This window comes from Rhincodon typus, chromosome 12 (assembly GCF_021869965.1).
Source record: "Rhincodon typus isolate 14 chromosome 12, sRhiTyp1.1, whole genome shotgun sequence".
Classification (NCBI taxonomy): domain Eukaryota; kingdom Metazoa; phylum Chordata; class Chondrichthyes; order Orectolobiformes; family Rhincodontidae; genus Rhincodon; species Rhincodon typus.
The window spans coordinates 26,510,613-26,528,966 of NC_063343.1; the positions used below are offsets into that span (position 1 = coordinate 26,510,613).

The 18,354-nt window shown below is 39.4% G+C and overlaps 1 protein-coding gene across 5 annotated transcripts in view; it reads right to left on the minus strand.

The window, feature by feature from the left end:
- Positions 1 to 7,284: 7,284 nt before the first annotated feature.
- Positions 7,285 to 18,354, minus strand: part of htr4 (5-hydroxytryptamine receptor 4) — a 158,012-nt gene continuing 146,942 nt past the window's right edge. For all 5 annotated transcript variants that reach the window (XM_048604060.1, XM_048604059.1, XM_048604063.1 and 2 more), the window contains one exon: positions 7,285 to 8,304. In XM_048604060.1, the coding sequence (XP_048460017.1) occupies positions 8,232 to 8,304 (73 nt within the window). In that variant the 3' untranslated portion in view covers positions 7,285 to 8,231. The remainder of the gene's footprint in view (positions 8,305 to 18,354) is intronic.

Below are 18,354 nucleotides of genomic sequence, written 5' to 3' on the forward strand. Positions count from 1 at the left end.
TGAATCACAGAGTCAGTTGTCTGATTAGTAAATTAGCAAACGACATGAAAATTGGTTAAATTGTAGATAGTAAGGAGGTTTGTCAAAGGATACAGCAGGATATAGAACAGTTGGAAAGTTGGGCAGAGACATGGTAGATGGAGTTTAAACTAGCCAAGTGAGGTGATGCATTTTGGGTGGCTAAATGCAAGAGGAAAGTATACAGTTAATGATAGGACCCTTAGAAATATTGATATACAGAAGGATCTTGGGAAGCATGTCCATTTCTCCCTGAAAGTGGTTAAGGTGGTAAAGAAGGTGGAAGGCATGTTTGCCTTCATTGGTCAGGACATTGAGTATAAGAGTTGACAAGTCATGTTGCAGTTGTATAAACTTTATTTAGGCCACATTTGGAATACTATATGCAGTTCTGGTCACAACACTCTAAGAAGGATGTAGAGGCTTTGGAGAGGATGCAAAAGAGGTTTACCAGGATTTTGCCTGGATTGGAGTGTAGTCGCTACAAGGAAAGGTTGGACAAACTTGGATTGTTTTTGCTAGAGCATTGGAAATGAGGCATGACCTTGTGGAAGTATATAAAATTATGAGAGGCATAAATAGGATGACTAGTTGGAGTCAGTTTCCCAGGGTGACAATATCAAATACTAGTGGGCATAGGTTTATGGTGAGAGGGGAAAAGTTTGAAAGGAGATGTGCGAGGCAGGTTTTTTACACAGAGGGTGGTAAGTACCTGGAATGTGCAGCCAGGGGAGGTAGTAGCATATATGATAGGAATAGTTAAGAGGTATTGAGATTGACACATGAACAGGCAGGGAATAGAAGGATATGGACCAGTTGCAGGCAAGTGAATTAGTTTAGAATAGTATCACGATCAATGTAGACGTGGTGGCCAAAGGTCCTGTTCCTGTGCTGTGCTGTTCTATGTAATTTCTCAACCTGTTCTGTCACTTTCCATGATTTATTTACATACACTCCCGGCACCCGCTGCCTGAAATGCATTCTTTATTCCATGTTGTTTCCCTTTATCCTTCTGACCAAGATATATCACCACACACTTCTTAGTAATAGATTTCTCCTGTTGCTGGTCCACCAACCTGGATGTTTTCTCTTGAAGTCTAATAGTCTACTCACAATTCACAAAACATTCAGGTTTGTGTCATCTTCTAAATTTTAAATTTTGTCTTGCACTCCTGCACCTAGGCCATTAATATAACTCAAGAAAAATAGTGGTCCTAGTAGTGACCATATGAGAACCCAAATGTAGTGACCTTCCTCCAGTCCAATTTTTTAAAACCATTGTCAGTTTCTTGTTGCAAACTTCTTATCTATATGACCAGGGCTTGTTCTTTGCTGACATGCTTGTTGTATGGCTCTTCATCACATGTTTTTGGATATTTCTGGAGAACAAGTAGATGGTATTTAATCTTCCAGATGGTGTGGATAAGGTGTCACATAAAGAGTTATTATACAAGATATGAGCTCAAGGCATTGGGAGTAATGTGTTAGTATGGACTGAGGGTTGGTTAGCATATAGAAGACAGCAAGTAGAGATTAATAGGTCTTCTTGAGTTTGGAAAGATGTAACTACTAGTGTCCCACAAGGCTCAGTTGTATGGTCTGAATTATTTACTCTGTATATTAATGACTTGGAGAAGTGGGCAGAGTGTAATGCATCCAAATTTGCTGATGATACAAAAATAAGTAGGAGGGCATGTTATGATGAGGACATGAGGAATCTGCATGGGTATATAGATAGGTTGAGTAAGTGGGCAAAACTTGACAGGTGGAATTCAAAATAGGAAAGGTGAGGTCATGCACTTTAGTAGGAAGAAGCAAAAGGCAGACTATTATTTAAATAGAGAGAAACTCCAAATAAAGAAAAACACAGAGGGATCTGGCTGTTTCTGTGCATGAAACACAAAAAGTTAGCATGCAGCAAATACTTAAGAAAGCAAATGGAATTTTGGCCTTTATTGATAGAAGTTTGGAGTTTAAAAATGGGGAAGTCTTGTTACAACTATGTAGAGTGTTTATGAGGCAGAACCTGGAGCATTGCACACAGTTTTGATTTCTGCATTTAACAAAGGGTAAATTGGCACTGGAGGCAGTTCAAAAAAGACTCACTAAGCTAATTTCTGGGATGAAGAGGTTGACTTGTCAAGAACCATCAGATAAGTTAGGCCTTCATCTCTTAGTGTTTCGAAAAATGAAGGATGATCTTATCGAAACATTTAAGATTCTGAGGGGGCTTGACAGGGTAGATGTTGAGAAGATGTTTCTGCTAGTTGGGGGAATTCTGAAATTCAGGTACAGTTACAGGATAAGGGACACTCATTTAAAATTGAGACACAAAGGAAAGTCTTCTCTCAGAGGTTAGTGAAAGTTGTGGAGTCTAGATCACTGGAAGCATTTGAAGAGGAGCTAAACAGATTTTCAATAAACTGTGGAGTTTAGGGCTTTGAGGAGCTGTTATAAAAGAGGAGTTGAGGCCTTGGGCAGGTCAGTCATGAGCTTATAGAATGGCATGGCAGGTTTGAGAGGCTAAATGGTCTACTCCTGCTCCTATTTCTTATGTTATTATGTTCTAACCGCATTAGTCTCTCTACTACCTCATTAAAAACTGAATCAGTTTACTTAAGTACAATTTGTCCTGAATAAATTCTTACTGGCTTTATTTAATTAATCTGCATTTGTCTAAGTATAATTCTAGAATTCTAAGTCGCTGTTAATTCTGTCCTGTTTCCAGGAGCCGTGCCACCATAGTGGTTAATTGACTGGCTTGCAGTTATTTGACTTAACCTTGCACTTTTTTTGAAGGAAAGAATAACGTTTGCAATTCTCCAGTCCCCTGGTACAAGTTTTGTATGTAAGAAACATTAGAAGACTGTGACTATTGTCTTCAAATTTTCTGTCCTTACTTCTCTTCATATCCTTTCATGTGGCAATAGTAGTTATCATTTTTAAGTGAACACAATAAATTGGACATCCCCTCTTTGAAAATTCCTTGCTATCTGTCAAGTATATCTTCTTTCATAATAAGTCTGGTAACATCTTCCTCTGTGGTAAAGTATTCATTTAGTACCTCACTTGTACCCTCTGCCTGTGTATAAATCCCTTATTTTGACCCTAATCAGTGCACTCTTCCTTTTACCATTGCTTTAAACAGTTTATATCTTTAGAAGACTTTTGGCTTCCTGTTTACATTATCTTCCAGTCTCTTCTCAGACTCTATTCTTGCTTTTATTTCTTTTTCACTTCTTTCTCTGAATCTTCCATATTCATTCTGGTTTATCACCTGTGTTATCAGCCTGTCAACTTCCATAAACTTCCATGTGCGTCATCTCACTTTCTATGTTTTTTTTATCATCCTGGCTGTCTTTGTCTTAACTTTTTTCCATTGTGGAAATGTACCTCAACTGTAGATTACCTGTCTCCTCTTTAAAAGCACCCCCAGCATTCCATAACATTTGTTGCCTGTCAGTATTTGACTTCAATTTACCTGGACCAGGTCTATTCTCAGCTCTTTGAAATTGTCCCTCATTCAATTAATTGCTCTTACTCTAGATTGCTGCAGTTTGGGAGCAATCCATTTGATACCCAATTATCTTTATGTTACACACTTCTACCATATCTCTGGGCAAACTGTTCAAGTACAGCTGCAATATTCACACCTACCTGTTAAAGTAGGAAATTATTCAGGTATGTCTTGTCCACAAAAGCAAGACAAATACATTCTGATCAGTTACTATCCCGTAAGCCTACTTTCAATCATCAGCAAAGTAATCAATTGCTGCTCAGTTAATGTTGCATTAGAGCACTCAGCTCCAGACCTCAATATGGCCTTGGTCCAAGATGCACATTTCAGGTCTGAATTCTAATGGTGAAGTAAAAGCAAATACCCTTGATATCAAGGCAGCATTTGACTGAGTGAGGCATCAAAGATCCTTGATAAAATTGAAATCAATCAGGGGTAACTCATCCCCTGGATGGAGCACAAATGGAACATTGTTGGAATTATTGGAAACCAATTATCTCAGTCATAATACAGCACTGCATTAGTCCCCAGGGTAGTATTTTAGGCTTATCAGTCTTTCAGTTTTTTCATCATAATGTCAAAGCTGGGCATGTGGTTGATGATTTCAGTTCCATTCACATCTCCTCACATAATGAAACAATTTGTGGCTGCAAATTGTAAGATCGACACAGCATTCATAAATGGACTGATAATTGGCAACAAGCACAGCACACAGTTAATAATAGAGTTTGATGATCTCCTTTTGACAATCAATGGGATTACCATTGCTGAATCGCCCACTATCTGAGCACCAAGTTGTGGGAAGAGGGGAGAGCAGATCAGAGGCTGGGAATTCTGTGGTAAGGAAATTACTTACTCAATTAACCTTTTCATGATACACATGGCAAAGGTCCATGTTGTGATGCAATTTCTCTAGCAAACTCAAGAAACTCAACACAATCCAGGACAAAGTAACTGCTTCATTTTCATTGTTTCTCACAACCTTAGAAGACACACACCATCCATCACTGGCAGATTGTTGATGCAATTTGTACTACTGACAAGATACACTGCAGCCAACTTATCTGCTTTGACATGCCTTCCAAACCTATGACTTAGGCCTCTTAGAGGGGCAGCAGGCACATAGGAGCATAACCAACAGCAAGTTCCCCTCTAAGTTACATGTCGTTAACATGTATCACTGTTCCTTTATTGTCACTGTGTCAAAAGAAATGCCAGATCTCCATCTCTACAGCTCCATAGGGATAGCTTCACCAAGTGGTCTGCAGCAGTTCAAGAAGGCAACAACTCAACAACACCTGCTCAGGAATGGATAATGAATTCTGGCTTTGTCAGTGATGTCCATATCCCATGAAAAATAATAGAAAACTTATATTACATATATCTCACATTTCATAAGCTATTCAAAAATGTGCTGCTAGGTACCCACCTTAATTTGCTGGATTCCCTCTTAAAAACTGGAATATTATTTTGTAGGCCAATAAAACATATTTTTCCCTATGCATGCTAATTATATTCATGCAGTTATGAATTTCAAGCTGGCTACTTACACAACATCACTGAAAATTACTTTAATTAGGGATGTCTAAAATAATTTGACATTTCCAGGCTATCCATGTTTTCTCTAAATTATATGTAAATGTTTTAATAATTAAAATACCTAGTCTCCTCTTCTTTTTTTAAATTCATTTAAATCCTTAATTGCAAGTTGAGAAATGACAAATATATTTAAATGATAATTGATGGTGAAGGTATTTGTATATCACCACAGAAAATGATTTAAAATGTTGGATCTTTAACCTAATACTTTAATGATAACAAAGGAAATGTTTATATATTACCTCATTATCCACCCTGTTTCTGACTTGTACATTAGTGACTTTGGATCATATGTTGATGTGATAATGATAATTATTTTGCAATTAGTTTAACAAATTAAAATGGTTAAAAATGTATAATTGCACTAGTTTTATTGGATTGCTTGATAATGTTATTTATTTCCCCTGGAAACTGATACAAATTTGCCATATTCTGATGATTTATTTACGTCCTTTTAGTCTGAGATATGGAATTATTCATTAATTAAGGCTGCACATTGTGGTGTCCCTAAAATCCAGCCCACTTGTTTTACATCAAGGCATGGTGCCTCAGTGGTTAGCACTGCTGCCTCACAGCGCCAGGGACCCGGTTTCAATTCCACCTCGGGTGACTGTCTGCGTGGAGTTTCACATTCTCTGCGTGGAGTTTCACATTCTCCCCGTGTCTGCGTGGGTTTCCTCCGGGTGCTCCGGTTTCCTCCCATAGTCCAAAGATGTACAGGTTAGGTGAATTGGCCATGCTAAGTTGCCCATAGTGTTCAGGGATGTGTAGATTAGGGGGATGGGTCTGGGTGGGATGCTCTGAGGTTCGGTGTGGATTTGTAGGGCTGAAGGGCCTGTTTCCACACTGTAGGGATTCTATGAAATAACAATACTGACCTCTGGAATAAAAGTAAAATACCCTGGATGGTAGAGATCTGAAACAAAAATGGAAACTGATAAAAATAGTTAGCAAATCTGACAGCATTCTTTCAGATTCTGTTGAAACAACATAATTGACTCAAAGCTTTCACTCTGTTTCTCTCTCCATTGATGCTGCCAGACCTACTGAGTTTTTCCAACATTTTCTGCTTTTATTCTTGTTGATCTCTTGTACCTCACTGTGCGTGGCCACTAAAATTCCTCTCTGTGCCTTTTGCCCCTTCAGACCTGGTTGTTCTGCAACGGTCTCTAAGCCAGCCTCTTGAAAAATTACTATTAATTATAAATCCATACCTGCAGATTTAGGCTACTTTTTGATGAATGTCTATAATTTAGTTTTGAAATTCTTGAAACATTGAGTGGTTTAAAACTTAGATATTTTGTTCAGTATTTTAACAATACACAATGAACCAAAGTCCAAGAGTAAAGCCAGACAATAATATTGGGATTCTACCAACCCTCTGGAGATAGTCAGGAAAATGGATGATTTAGTGAAGCAACAGTGGAGAACATGGGAAGGGAAGCCCAATGTATCTTGCTGCTATTGAATAATTCAAAAGACAGAACACCAACTCCACAGTCTCCCTGATTGAAGTGGCCATTGCTGAGGCTGAAAGGGGAAGAAGATATTTTCCTAATGAATCTGTTCAAGGGTGTCATTGGATACTTCTGGAGGAGGTGGGACTTGAACCCAAGTCTCCTCAGTCAGAGATAAGGCCACTCTGCCACAAGAGCAAAGACAATGCTCCTTCAGACTAAGCCATCCTCAAAGGGGTCAGGGAGAAGCTTTTTTAATCTCCCGGGCCTGGTAGACAGGCTGCGGTGATCAGAGGGCTGAGCCTTCTGCTGGTGATATCAGAGCTGCAGACTGGACATTGTCACAAGGGATCCCTTCTGCAGGCCATCAAGCACACACAGAGAAAGGCCCCTTAAACTGCTGGGCAATTGCTTCCATTTTACTGGTTGTCTCCTCACACAGTTTTGGAAAGGACGTAGTGCTTTTCTGACACTGGAAAACTGGAGGTGCAGGCTACCTAATCTAATTAATTGGTCTATTCACAGCTTTGTCATATCCCTCCATCAATACTTACATAATTCTTGAACGTTCTGGCCAAAGTCTTGCATCCAAAGTTCAAAACATTAAGCTGTTGTCAATGCATTAACAGTCTGAGTATTTAAAAGAATATCCAGAAATGTGTATTTATTTATTAAATATTTATTTTCCTCTCAAAACATCCGTCAGCAACATTTGAAAAAAAAAACTTGTTAAAGCCATTACACATGGAATGAATAAACAATTCAATACCTTGTGATGGAACAAAATCTAGCATAAGCATTTGTTTTATTTTTGTCAAGCTGTTCCTACTTCAAGCCATATATAACATAAAATGACATTTGATCCACGTAATTAACCAACTGATTCTGTTGAAGATATTTACCAAAACTATGAATTTTTTTCACAGACTTGCTTTAGATACCACCTAGAAATATGTGACTACTAGGTATATATTAAACACTGCTTCATTTTCCAATAACTGATAATATGTGGGAATTACAGTTAAAGCTTATGACTCAGTTGCTGGAGTCACTTATCTGTCATCTCTTGCTTCCAGTAAGAGCAAAATGAACTACAATTTTCTAGCAGGCAATCTCTAAAAATCCTTTCACAATATAAAATACTTCTAATGCTTTGAATAGGCTTCACATTTTGAAGACATTTGAGACACATTTACACCACTTGGTTTTAAAGCTTACAAATAGTACATCGCATTTTACAAGCAGAAACTCAACACCAAAAGATTGCGTGCATTTGATCTACTATTCATAATATGTAAATAGCTGATTGTGTTTTTTGTTTTGTCTCTAGTCTCATTCTAACATTTGGTTTAAAACAGCTGTCACATAGTAACAGGAAAATACAACATAAGTTCTTAAATTTAGAAGCCATTCATAAAAATTCCCTTGAGGAGCATACTTTATTCACTCTAACAATAATTTACAAAACATTTATTCTAACCATGCAAATTAATCTTTTATTTTGGGTATAATGGTATTGTAAACATATTTAGTATTTATTAGTGGGAGGAAGATCTTAAACAGAGAGAGAAAAAAAACAATTCCAGTGATGAGATAAGGCCATGTTTTCTGCGTCTCAGTCCTGTTCAAAAGCAATACCTTTACGACTCAATGTCAGTTTGTAGAGACAGATTCTCATGCTCCTGAAGATGGCCGTTGTGTAAAACTGTGTACCTATAAAACAAAAATTAAAAGGGTTCAGCTAATAGTATGATAATAATGTAGTAACACTTCTTGGGTATTACACTTACTTGCATTATATAACAATATAATCTTATAACCTTTGTCAATCTGTGTAATGTTTATTCAAATTAGTTTTCTCATTTTCTCAAATCTCTTCTTAAACTGTCTCCAAGTGCATCTTGTGCATTAATTCTAACTCATCTCTCCTTAACCCTTGCTCTACTAAAATATTGATAATGCAACTTCTCTTCTTGACTCTCATGTTAATTGATTTTGTTAATAGTATCGCTCTCCAGAGTTATATTCCTCTCTTCAAATCTGCTGTCCTTAACTATAGCAGGAGGCTGCTGGTTCCCAAGGTGGACTAAGTGGAAAGCTTACCTGGGAAATAAAGCATAAAACATTGCTTTTGCTCTCACCTTCTCACTGTCCATGCCCCATCCGTGCTAATTAATGCCCTGCACCCACTTCCATTTCCTGTGCGAACCTATGCATCTGTACAATGTTCAATGTTCCCTCACATGCCCATACCACACTGTGCGCATCCAGAGATTTCCCTTGGGCCTTTATCCCTTATGTCATGCCAAACATAAAAACATAGAAAATAGGAGCAGGAGTAGGCCATTTGGCTCTTTGACCCCACCCCATCATTCATTATCGTGGCTGATCATTTATCTCAATACTGTACTGACACTCTCTCCGTACACCTTGACACTTTTAGCTTCTGGAAATCTGTTTCTTTCTCAAATATATTCACTGACTTTGTCTTCACACCTGTTTGTGGTGTAAAATTCCTCAGTTTTGCTACACTCTGAGTGAATCAACATCTCCTCATCTGAGTCCAAAATGGCCTCATATGAATCCTGAGATAGTGACTCCATGCTCTGGATGCCCCAACTTGGGTAAACACCATCCCTACATCCCGTCTGTCCAGCCATGTCAGAATTTTATATGTTTCAATTAAAGTCCTTCTCATTTTTCTAAACACCAATGAATATACACACATTCATCCAAATCTCTCCTCTTAAGACACTCCTACCTTGCAGTGCTCCCTCTATGGCAAGTGTATCTTTTCTTTGTTAAGAAGAGCAAAACTGCGCACAGTACTCCATTGTGGTCTCACAAAGGTCCTGTACAGTGTTAGTGAGACTTTTTGGTCCTGTTCTCAAATCTTCTTATAATGAAGGTCAACATACCATTTGCCTTCCTAACTGCTTGTTGTACCTACATGCTTGCTTTTAATAGCCGGTTAGCTTAGTTGGCTGGTTTGTGATGCACAGTGATGCCAACAGCATGGGTTCAATTCCCGCACCAGCTGACATTACCATGAAGGACTCTCCTTCTCCTTCCTCGTCTGTGGCACGGTGACTCAGGTTAATACACCATCAGTTGTCTTTCTCTAATGAGAGAGCAACCCTATGTTGACTTTATCTTTTACACTTACAAGTACATCCAGATCTCCTTGTGTATCAACCTTCCCCAGTCTATCACCATTTAAATGATGCCCTGCCTTTTTTTTTACCTATTTATGTGAACAACTTCCAATTTATCATGTTATACTGTATCTGCCATGTGTTTGTTTGCATACTTACTTAACTTGCTTAAATAAAGTCACTTTATTTCCACCTCATCTTTTACATTCCCAGTTAGTTTGGTGTCATCAGCAAACTTGGAAATATTACGCTTGATTCCCTCATTCAAATCTTTGACACATATTGTGAGTAGCTGGGGCCGAAGCACTCCCTCATCATTGTGTTTCAGTTTGAAAATGACCAATTTATTCCTACTCCCTACTTTGTTTTGTCTGTTAACCAATTCTCAATCCATGCCAGCATATTTCCACCAGTCCCATGTGCTTTCACTTTCACAATGATTTAGTTGTGAGACTTTAACAAAGGGTTCCTACAAATCCAAATATATCACATCCTCTGGTTCTCCTTCATCAATTCTACTTACAACCTCAGAAAAATTCAGTAGGTTTGTCAAACATGATTTCCCTTTGATAAATTTATATTGGATTTTGTGCAATGCCATTGGTGTTTTCTAGATGTTTAGTTATTACACATTTATAATAGATTCCAGTATTTTATGAGCACTTTATCTGGCTCCTCTTCAGATGTAATAATATCCCTAGATTAATTTGTTAACCATGGGGGGGGCCACTTTTCCTGATAAACATTCCTTTTGGTCAAAATAACAAAACAATTTCATAGCATGCATTCATTCCTGAAATATTAACTAATGCCTGTCTATGTGCCTTTTAATGAAGTTCCCCATCTATCAAATCAATGCACTCATCATGTCTTTGTACTTTTCTTTGTTTAGATTTAGGACCTTAGTTTTGGATTGGATTAGTTTACTTTCTATCTGAATGCAGAACTCGCTCATGCTATTGTCACTTTTTCCAACAGGACCTCTTACAAGATTATTAATTAATCCTTCTTATTGTACAAAAACAAATCTAAAATAGCTAGTCCTGAGTTGGTTCCTCACACACTGGTCTGAAAATCCATCTTGTAGTCATTTCAAGAATTCATCCACCATTAAATGTCACAGGAGCCTCGAGTTCTAAATTATTATTGCAAATCTGGTTTGCCCAGTCAATATGTATATTAATATTACACACAAATAGCACCCGTGTTACAAAAATCTCGAATGATCCATTTAATGCCATCCCCTAGCTCACCACTGTTTGGGAGCCTATAGACAACACCCACTAATGTTTTTTCCTCTTGTTGATTCTTAGCTCCAGCCAGACTGATTTTACATCAAGATTTCTTCTATTAATATCCTTTCTCACTATTGCACTAATTCATCTTTCACTAACAATACCACCCCAACTCCTTTTCTGTTGTGCCTGTCCTCCCTAAAGACTGAATAGCTTCGTATATTCTGCTTCAGACTGGGTTACCCCACAGCCATGTTTCTATAATCACAGTCACATAGTACCCAAGCGCAACCTTTGCATTGTTAATTTGCCTACATTATTGTGAATGTTCTGTACATTTAAATATAATACCAATAGATGTATTTTTGACAACTTTATGCTGTTTTGGCTCTTCAGGGCTATTTCCTCATTTCCTCTACCTTCTTATCTTTCAATTTGATCATGGTTTCCCTCACTCTCGTCTCCCTGCTCAGTTTCTTGTCCACTGCTAATCTAGTTTAAAACTTGCCCCACTCTGCTCAATTACCTTTCATATTTTGTGTGCTAACTCATTTGCATATTGATACACTGTCATTAATAGAAAAAAAAATGTATTGAAATTCCTTATGAAAACACACTGTTGATTTAAGTGCTCAATCCCCATTGTAAACAAAAATTGACTTAAATGCTCAATTCCTTACGAAAATAAGCATTTCACTTAAATACTCAGTGCCTTATGGAGGTAAACATTTCACTTAAGTGCCGAATCTCTTTTGGGCACAAACGTGTCCATATTATGAGCAACTGGAGCTATCCATCAAACTGCTAACTCATTAGGCACCCCTTGGTGAAAATGATAATTTGGGAAATCAATTGTATAATATAAATCCTGTAATGTTTTAAGTCAACAGGAACATTGAAATACCCAGCACAGATTTTCTTTTTCTCAACACCACTCATTTTTGGTTAATTTCTTTACAGCTTTCACAGTCCCAATCATCATCAGCAGCAAAGTAGAGGAGTCATTATGTGGTATTAAATGGCATTTGATCAGCAGTAGAGAGATAGTAGGAACTGCAGATGCTGGAGAATCTGAGATAACAAGGTGTAGAGCTGGATGAACACAGCAGGCCAAGCAGCATCAGAGGAGCAGGAAGGCTGACGTTTCGGGCCTAGATGGGGTCATCATGTGTTCCTCTGGGTCATGGTTTAGGTTCAGCAGCTTCATCAATGATCTTTTCTCCACCATAAGGTTAAAAGTATGGATGTTCACTGATGATTGCACGATGTTCAGCATTATACACAACTCCTCAGATGCTGAAAGAACCTCAGTCCATATGCAGCAAGACCAGGACAAGATCTAGGCTTTGGCTGGTAAATTGCAAATAACATTTATGCTATACAAGGGCCAAATAATGACCAATACCAATGAGACAAAATCTAAACTTGATATCCTGTCACTGAATTCCCCACTATCATTATCCTGGGAGATTACCATTGATCAGAATCTGAACTGTGGTTACAAGAGCAGGTCAGGGGCTGGGAAGTCTGTAGCAAGTAACTCATCTCTCATCTTTCCACCATTCACAAAGCACAATTCAAGACTGTGATGGTTTTGAGGAACATATTTTCATCCAGATGGTCTAGGGATCTGGAATGCACTGCCTGGGAATGTTATTGAGGTGGGTAACCTCACAACCTTTAAAATTATTTAGATAAACATTTGAAGTGTCATAAAATTCAGGGCTATGGGTCTAGTACAGGTAAGTGGGACTAGTGTAGGTAGATGAAGCAGCCGAAGATGGTGTTTTGCCATCCAGACTCAATGGGCTGTAGGGTCTTTTCTGGACGATATGATTCTCTGATTCCCAGAGAAAGGCGTTACATGACTGAGACAAAAGTAGGATTGATTATTTCACCTTGATGTACTTTATCACATATGCTAGAAAAATAAATGATACATATTTAGGTTATTTTTCTTTGATGTCAGATGCATCATAATATGCATGCTTATGCTTCAGTGGTCTCTGGTCAGGAAGGTCACTTTTACTTCTAATGTTTGATGATTTTTGATTATTAAAGTTTTCCAGGTAAGCCAGGTCAAGCAGTTTAAAGCTGTAAGATTCCTGTGATATTAATTTGATCACTATAGAACTCCTGCAAATAACTCTAAGGAAACTACTTTAGAAATAGAAAATATTCATATGTGGGTGTGATAAGCTCATTGGAAGTAAAACCAATTTAGTTGCTTATCTCACACAATGTATTTTACAATAAATATTGACATACACAGGCCAATACTTACATCACACTCAAATAGTATGTCTACTTTTAAATCATATTTAAAGAGTATTTGTACATCTCCAAGTGTTGCTCTGTGTAGGAATTAAATGTTTTCAGAAACTTGACATCTACTTATAAACAAATCTTGGTGCTACAAATAATAAACTATTTGTATCAGATCTCCATTTAAGGACATTTTAGTGTTGTGCCTCAGGATCTGTTTTGGGTGAGGTTGTGATTGATCCAGTAAATATATTAATATGTTATATATTAGAATGGGAAATTGCCAACAATGAAACAAGCACATATTCCTACAAAGAGGGAAAAGTGGAAGTAGTTATGTATGATAATCACTTAGTTACTTAAAGTTTTCAAACAAAGGTTCCAACAATAGTAATCAAGAACCAGGAAAAATCTTGAATCATTTCATTATTTGGACGCCATATAAATCGGTCAACTGTGTTTTATAGTTGTGCTGTATTTGCATCTCTGACCATTCCATCATGAAGATATCAGCATCAGCAAAGACTCCAGTATACAAACTTCACAGCTCCTAATATCTAAATTGCACCGTCTCTGCTCAAACTAACTGAAACTTGATTTCCATACTGAACCCTTGACACATTATACTGGCTGACTGCAATGCATCACATTAGTGTGATTCCCCTTTTCTTTAATGCACAACAGCAACATCTCGCATTTATGTTGTGTCTTTGACATTGAAATTTATCTCAAGGCATTTCACAGCAGCAAAGCAGGGTGTGGCATAGATTTAGCTGTAATAATGACAGCGACATTATCAGAGTTCACTGTAATAATGGAAAAAATTTGATTGCCCAACCTTAATAAATCACCATTAAAGAAGCCTGACAAATTTAGTGTTGATGCATTTAGGTGTGAGCTTTAAACAGCTTGATAAAGGATAATTATTGTTGAATGCCCCTTTGGCCCTGAAATGTCAATTTTATGAAAGCATAGCTCCTCAAAAGGAAATTAGTGTTTAAGTTTTATTTTTACCATTTCTCCTTTCTCTCTCTTTCTCGCACTTAATTTCATCTGTATATCACAATTTTTTAATCTCACTTGTTTTACAAACATTTAAATCTAATTTCTATTTTCTAGTGTGGAATTGTGAGGCTTAGTGAGGATTCTTCATTCTCATTGTTTGAGGAGTCTTAATGGGTGGAATCTTCCTAGCCCTTGAATGAAATGGGCCATGATGAGAAATTTGGGAAAATTGATTGAAATGTCCCATCAAGATCTTCTCGATATCAAGATCAAAAAGTCCAATTTTCCAAACCAGTGTTTGACGGTGAGACAAGATTCTCATCAGTGAGCACCAACAGGTCTATTTGAAGAGATTATTGCTCAATATTACCCTCATCACCACCTAATCTCACCTGATTAATGTGTAGTTTCTCATTCTCCCACCTGTCAGTTAGAAACTGGACTCTGAGAATCCCTGACACAGAAGTCAAAGTGGTTACTTGGTGACTCCAACTCACTGCTTGCTCCTTTGAACCTCCATTTTGGACATCAATCATCAAAATCTCAGGACGAGTTCCATGGTTAGCAACTACAAGAACCCCATGCCTACGGACACTGGTGTCTGACACATACCAGCCTCATCGTATCTTCATGGTACATCTCTGATGTACTTACAGTGAAAATCAATATTACACTATGGAGCTCACTGGCACCTTTTATTGGGATGCTGCTTCCAGGATATTTTATGCAGAGGGGTGGTCTCCCAGCTCATGGTTTGATCCAGACTGCATCTTCAGAACGGTTACTGGGTTTGAAATATTAACTCTGCTTAGTCTCCACACATGCTACTAGACCTGCTGAGCTTCTCCAGCAATTTTTGGTTTTCTTTCACCCATATACTAAAGTTGAAATACACCTGTAGGCATGACCTGCTTTGTGAACCTTAGGCGTTAACCAGCTATGTAGAGCCCACGTTTTTGCCGAAAGCCCTGTTGACCACTTCATGCAACATTATGAATCAATCCCACTAAAGGTTGTGAGGCATAAGCAATGTTTTGCCACCCAGAAAAATTGATCCTAGTTGTCAACTTAGCACCTGCCAATCACCACAGCCTATTCACTTCACACCTTGTACCATTGAACATTATAGAACATAGAACATAGAACATTACAGCGCAGTACAGGCCCTTCAGCCCTCGATGTTGCGCCGACCTGTGAAACCAATCTGAAGCCCATCTAACCTAAACTATTCCATTATCATCCATATGTTTATCCAATGACCATTTAAATGCCCTTAAAGTGGGCGAGTCTACTATTTTTGCAGGCAGGACATTCCACGCCCTTACTACTCTCTGAGTAAAGAACCTACCTCTGACATCTGTCCTATATCTATCACCCCTCAATTTAAAGCTATGTCTCCTCGTGCTAGCCATCACCATCCGAGGAAAAAGGCTCCCACTGTCCACCCTATCTAATCCTCTGATCATCTTGTATGTCTCTATCAAGTCACCTCTTAACCTTCTTCTCTCTAACGAAAACAGCCTCAAAACCCTCAGCCTTTCCTCATAAGACCTTCCCTCCATACCAGGCAACATCCTGGTAAATCTCCTCTGCACCCTTTCCAATGCTTCCACATCCTTCCTATAATGCGGTGACCAGAACTGTACGCAATACTCCAAGTGCGGCCGCACCAGAGTTTTGTACAGCTGCAACACGACCTCATGGCTCCGAAACTCAATCCCTCTACCAATAAAACCTAACATACTGTACGCCTTCTTAACAACGCTATCAACCTGGGTGGCAACTTTCAGTGATCTATGCACATGGATACCGAGATCTCTGCTCATCCACACTACCAAGAATCTTACCATTAGCCCAGTACTCTGTATTCCTGTTACTCCTTCCAAAGTGAATCACCTCACACTTTTCCGCATTAAACTCCATTTGCCACCTCTCAGCCCAGCTCTGCAGCTTATCTATGTCCCTCTGTAACCTGCAACATCCTTCCGCACTATCCACAACTCCACCGACTTTGGTGTCATCCGCAAATTTACTAACCCATCCTTCTACGCCCTCATCTAGGTCATTTATGTTGCACTAGGCTCTGTACCTTCAATGTTTGTAGTGTGGCTACACGAAGACTTGCCCAGAAAGCTGAAGAAGAAAAGTCCACATCGATTTACAAATGTGATATCATTGCCACAGTGTCACCCATGTTCCCTTAGAAGGTCTTCTAACTTTCCTCCCACTACGTCTCACTGCAGTCTCAGGTGCTACTGCTGGGGTGAAGGGAACCTGCCCGATGGTGGCCTAGGAGTACTGGTTCATTGGTCCTGATGGCATTTATGATTTGGGGGCAGGTTGAGTGTGTCCTGTCCAGATGCATATGCAACCTCCACAACCTGAACTCTGACAGGGCTGAGGGAGACCAGCAGGGGAAGTCCTGGCCAATTTTGGAGTGTCCTGAGAGGAGACTTCTGGCTGACCTGTACATAGTTCTTCCTGCAACTGTCTCCTTGTGAGGAAGGGGCACCTAAAGTGAGGTCAAGGTTCCCTGTTCCCCTTGCTGTTGGTACTAAGCCCATAGCTAAAGTGATGGAGTGCAGGTCCATGTGTATATCCAGCAGACACTGATAGAGCTGGACCTGGCTCTCAATGGTGGCCACTAATGTTTCCATGGAGGCAGCCGGACAACTACACATTTGCAGCATTTGAGTCCCCATAGTGTAACTACATTCATGTAGCCTCTGGGCAAAGGGAACCATTGCCTCTCATGTACCTGTCTGCTGCTCCTGTTCCTCCCTATGCACGCGGACAAAATCAATAGTTGCCAACATCACTGTATTATTGTCTGCCTGGGGCTGACTAAATTCCTGGTCTCTGGAAATCCACAAAGTGCCAATGACCTGGGTGTTTCTTCCTTTACCAGTTGTAGAGATTAGGCAGTGAAGAGCTCATATTCAGGTGCTCCCAACTCTTAATCTGATGCTTCCTCTGAAATATCCAAGCACTCTTCCTCAGGGGTGGAGGAATGGATATGTTATAATGTTGCTCTCTTAACCACAGAGGTCATTGTATCTATGAATGCATCTGCATGGACACAAAACAGAGAGTGCATTATGGACAAGAGCTAGAACGTGTAGCATGTTTGGGTTCCGCCAGGACCACTCAGCTACTGACCTCATTACAGCCTTGGTTCAAACATGGACAAAAGAGCTGAATTCCATAGGTGAGGTGACAGTGATAGCCCTTGACATTAAGACTGCATTTGACTGAGTGTGGCATCAAGGAACCCTGGCAGAACTGGGATCAATAGGAATCCAAGACAACCTTTCCGGTGAGTTAGAGTCATACCTGGCATGTATGAACATGGTCATGGTTGATGGAGGTCAGATATTTCAGCTCCAGGATATCTCTGCAGGAGTTCCTCAAGGTAGTGTCCTGGGCCCAAACATCTTCAGCTGCTTCATCAATGACCTTCCCTCCATCATAAAATCAGAAGTAGGGATGTCCGCTGATGATTGCACAATGTTTAGCACCATTCGTGACTCCTCAGATACTGAAGCAGCCCATGTCCAAATGCAACAAGATCTGGACAATATCCAGACTTGGGCTGACAAGTGGCAAGTGACATTTGCACCACACAAATGCCAGGCTATGACCATCACCAATAAGAGACAATCTAACCACTGGCCCTTCACATTCAATGCTGTTACCATCACTGAATCCCCGACTGTCAACATTCTGGGGGTTACCATTGACTAGAAACTCAACTGAACTCACCACATGAACACAGTGGCTACAAGAACAGGTGAGAAGCTAGGAATACTTTGGCGAGTAACACACCTCCTGACTCCTCAAAGCCTGCCCTCCATCTACAAGGCACAAGTCAGGAGTGTGATGGATTTCTCCCCACTTTCCGGGATAAGTGCAGCCCCAACAACACTCAAGAAGCTTGACACTGTCCAAGACAAAGCAGTCTGATTGATTGGTACTACATCCACAAGCATCCACTCCCTCCACCACCGATGCTAAGTAGCAGCAGAGTGTACTATCTACAAGATGCACTGCAGAAATTCACCAAAGATTGTCAGACAGCACCTTCCAAACCCATGAACACTTCC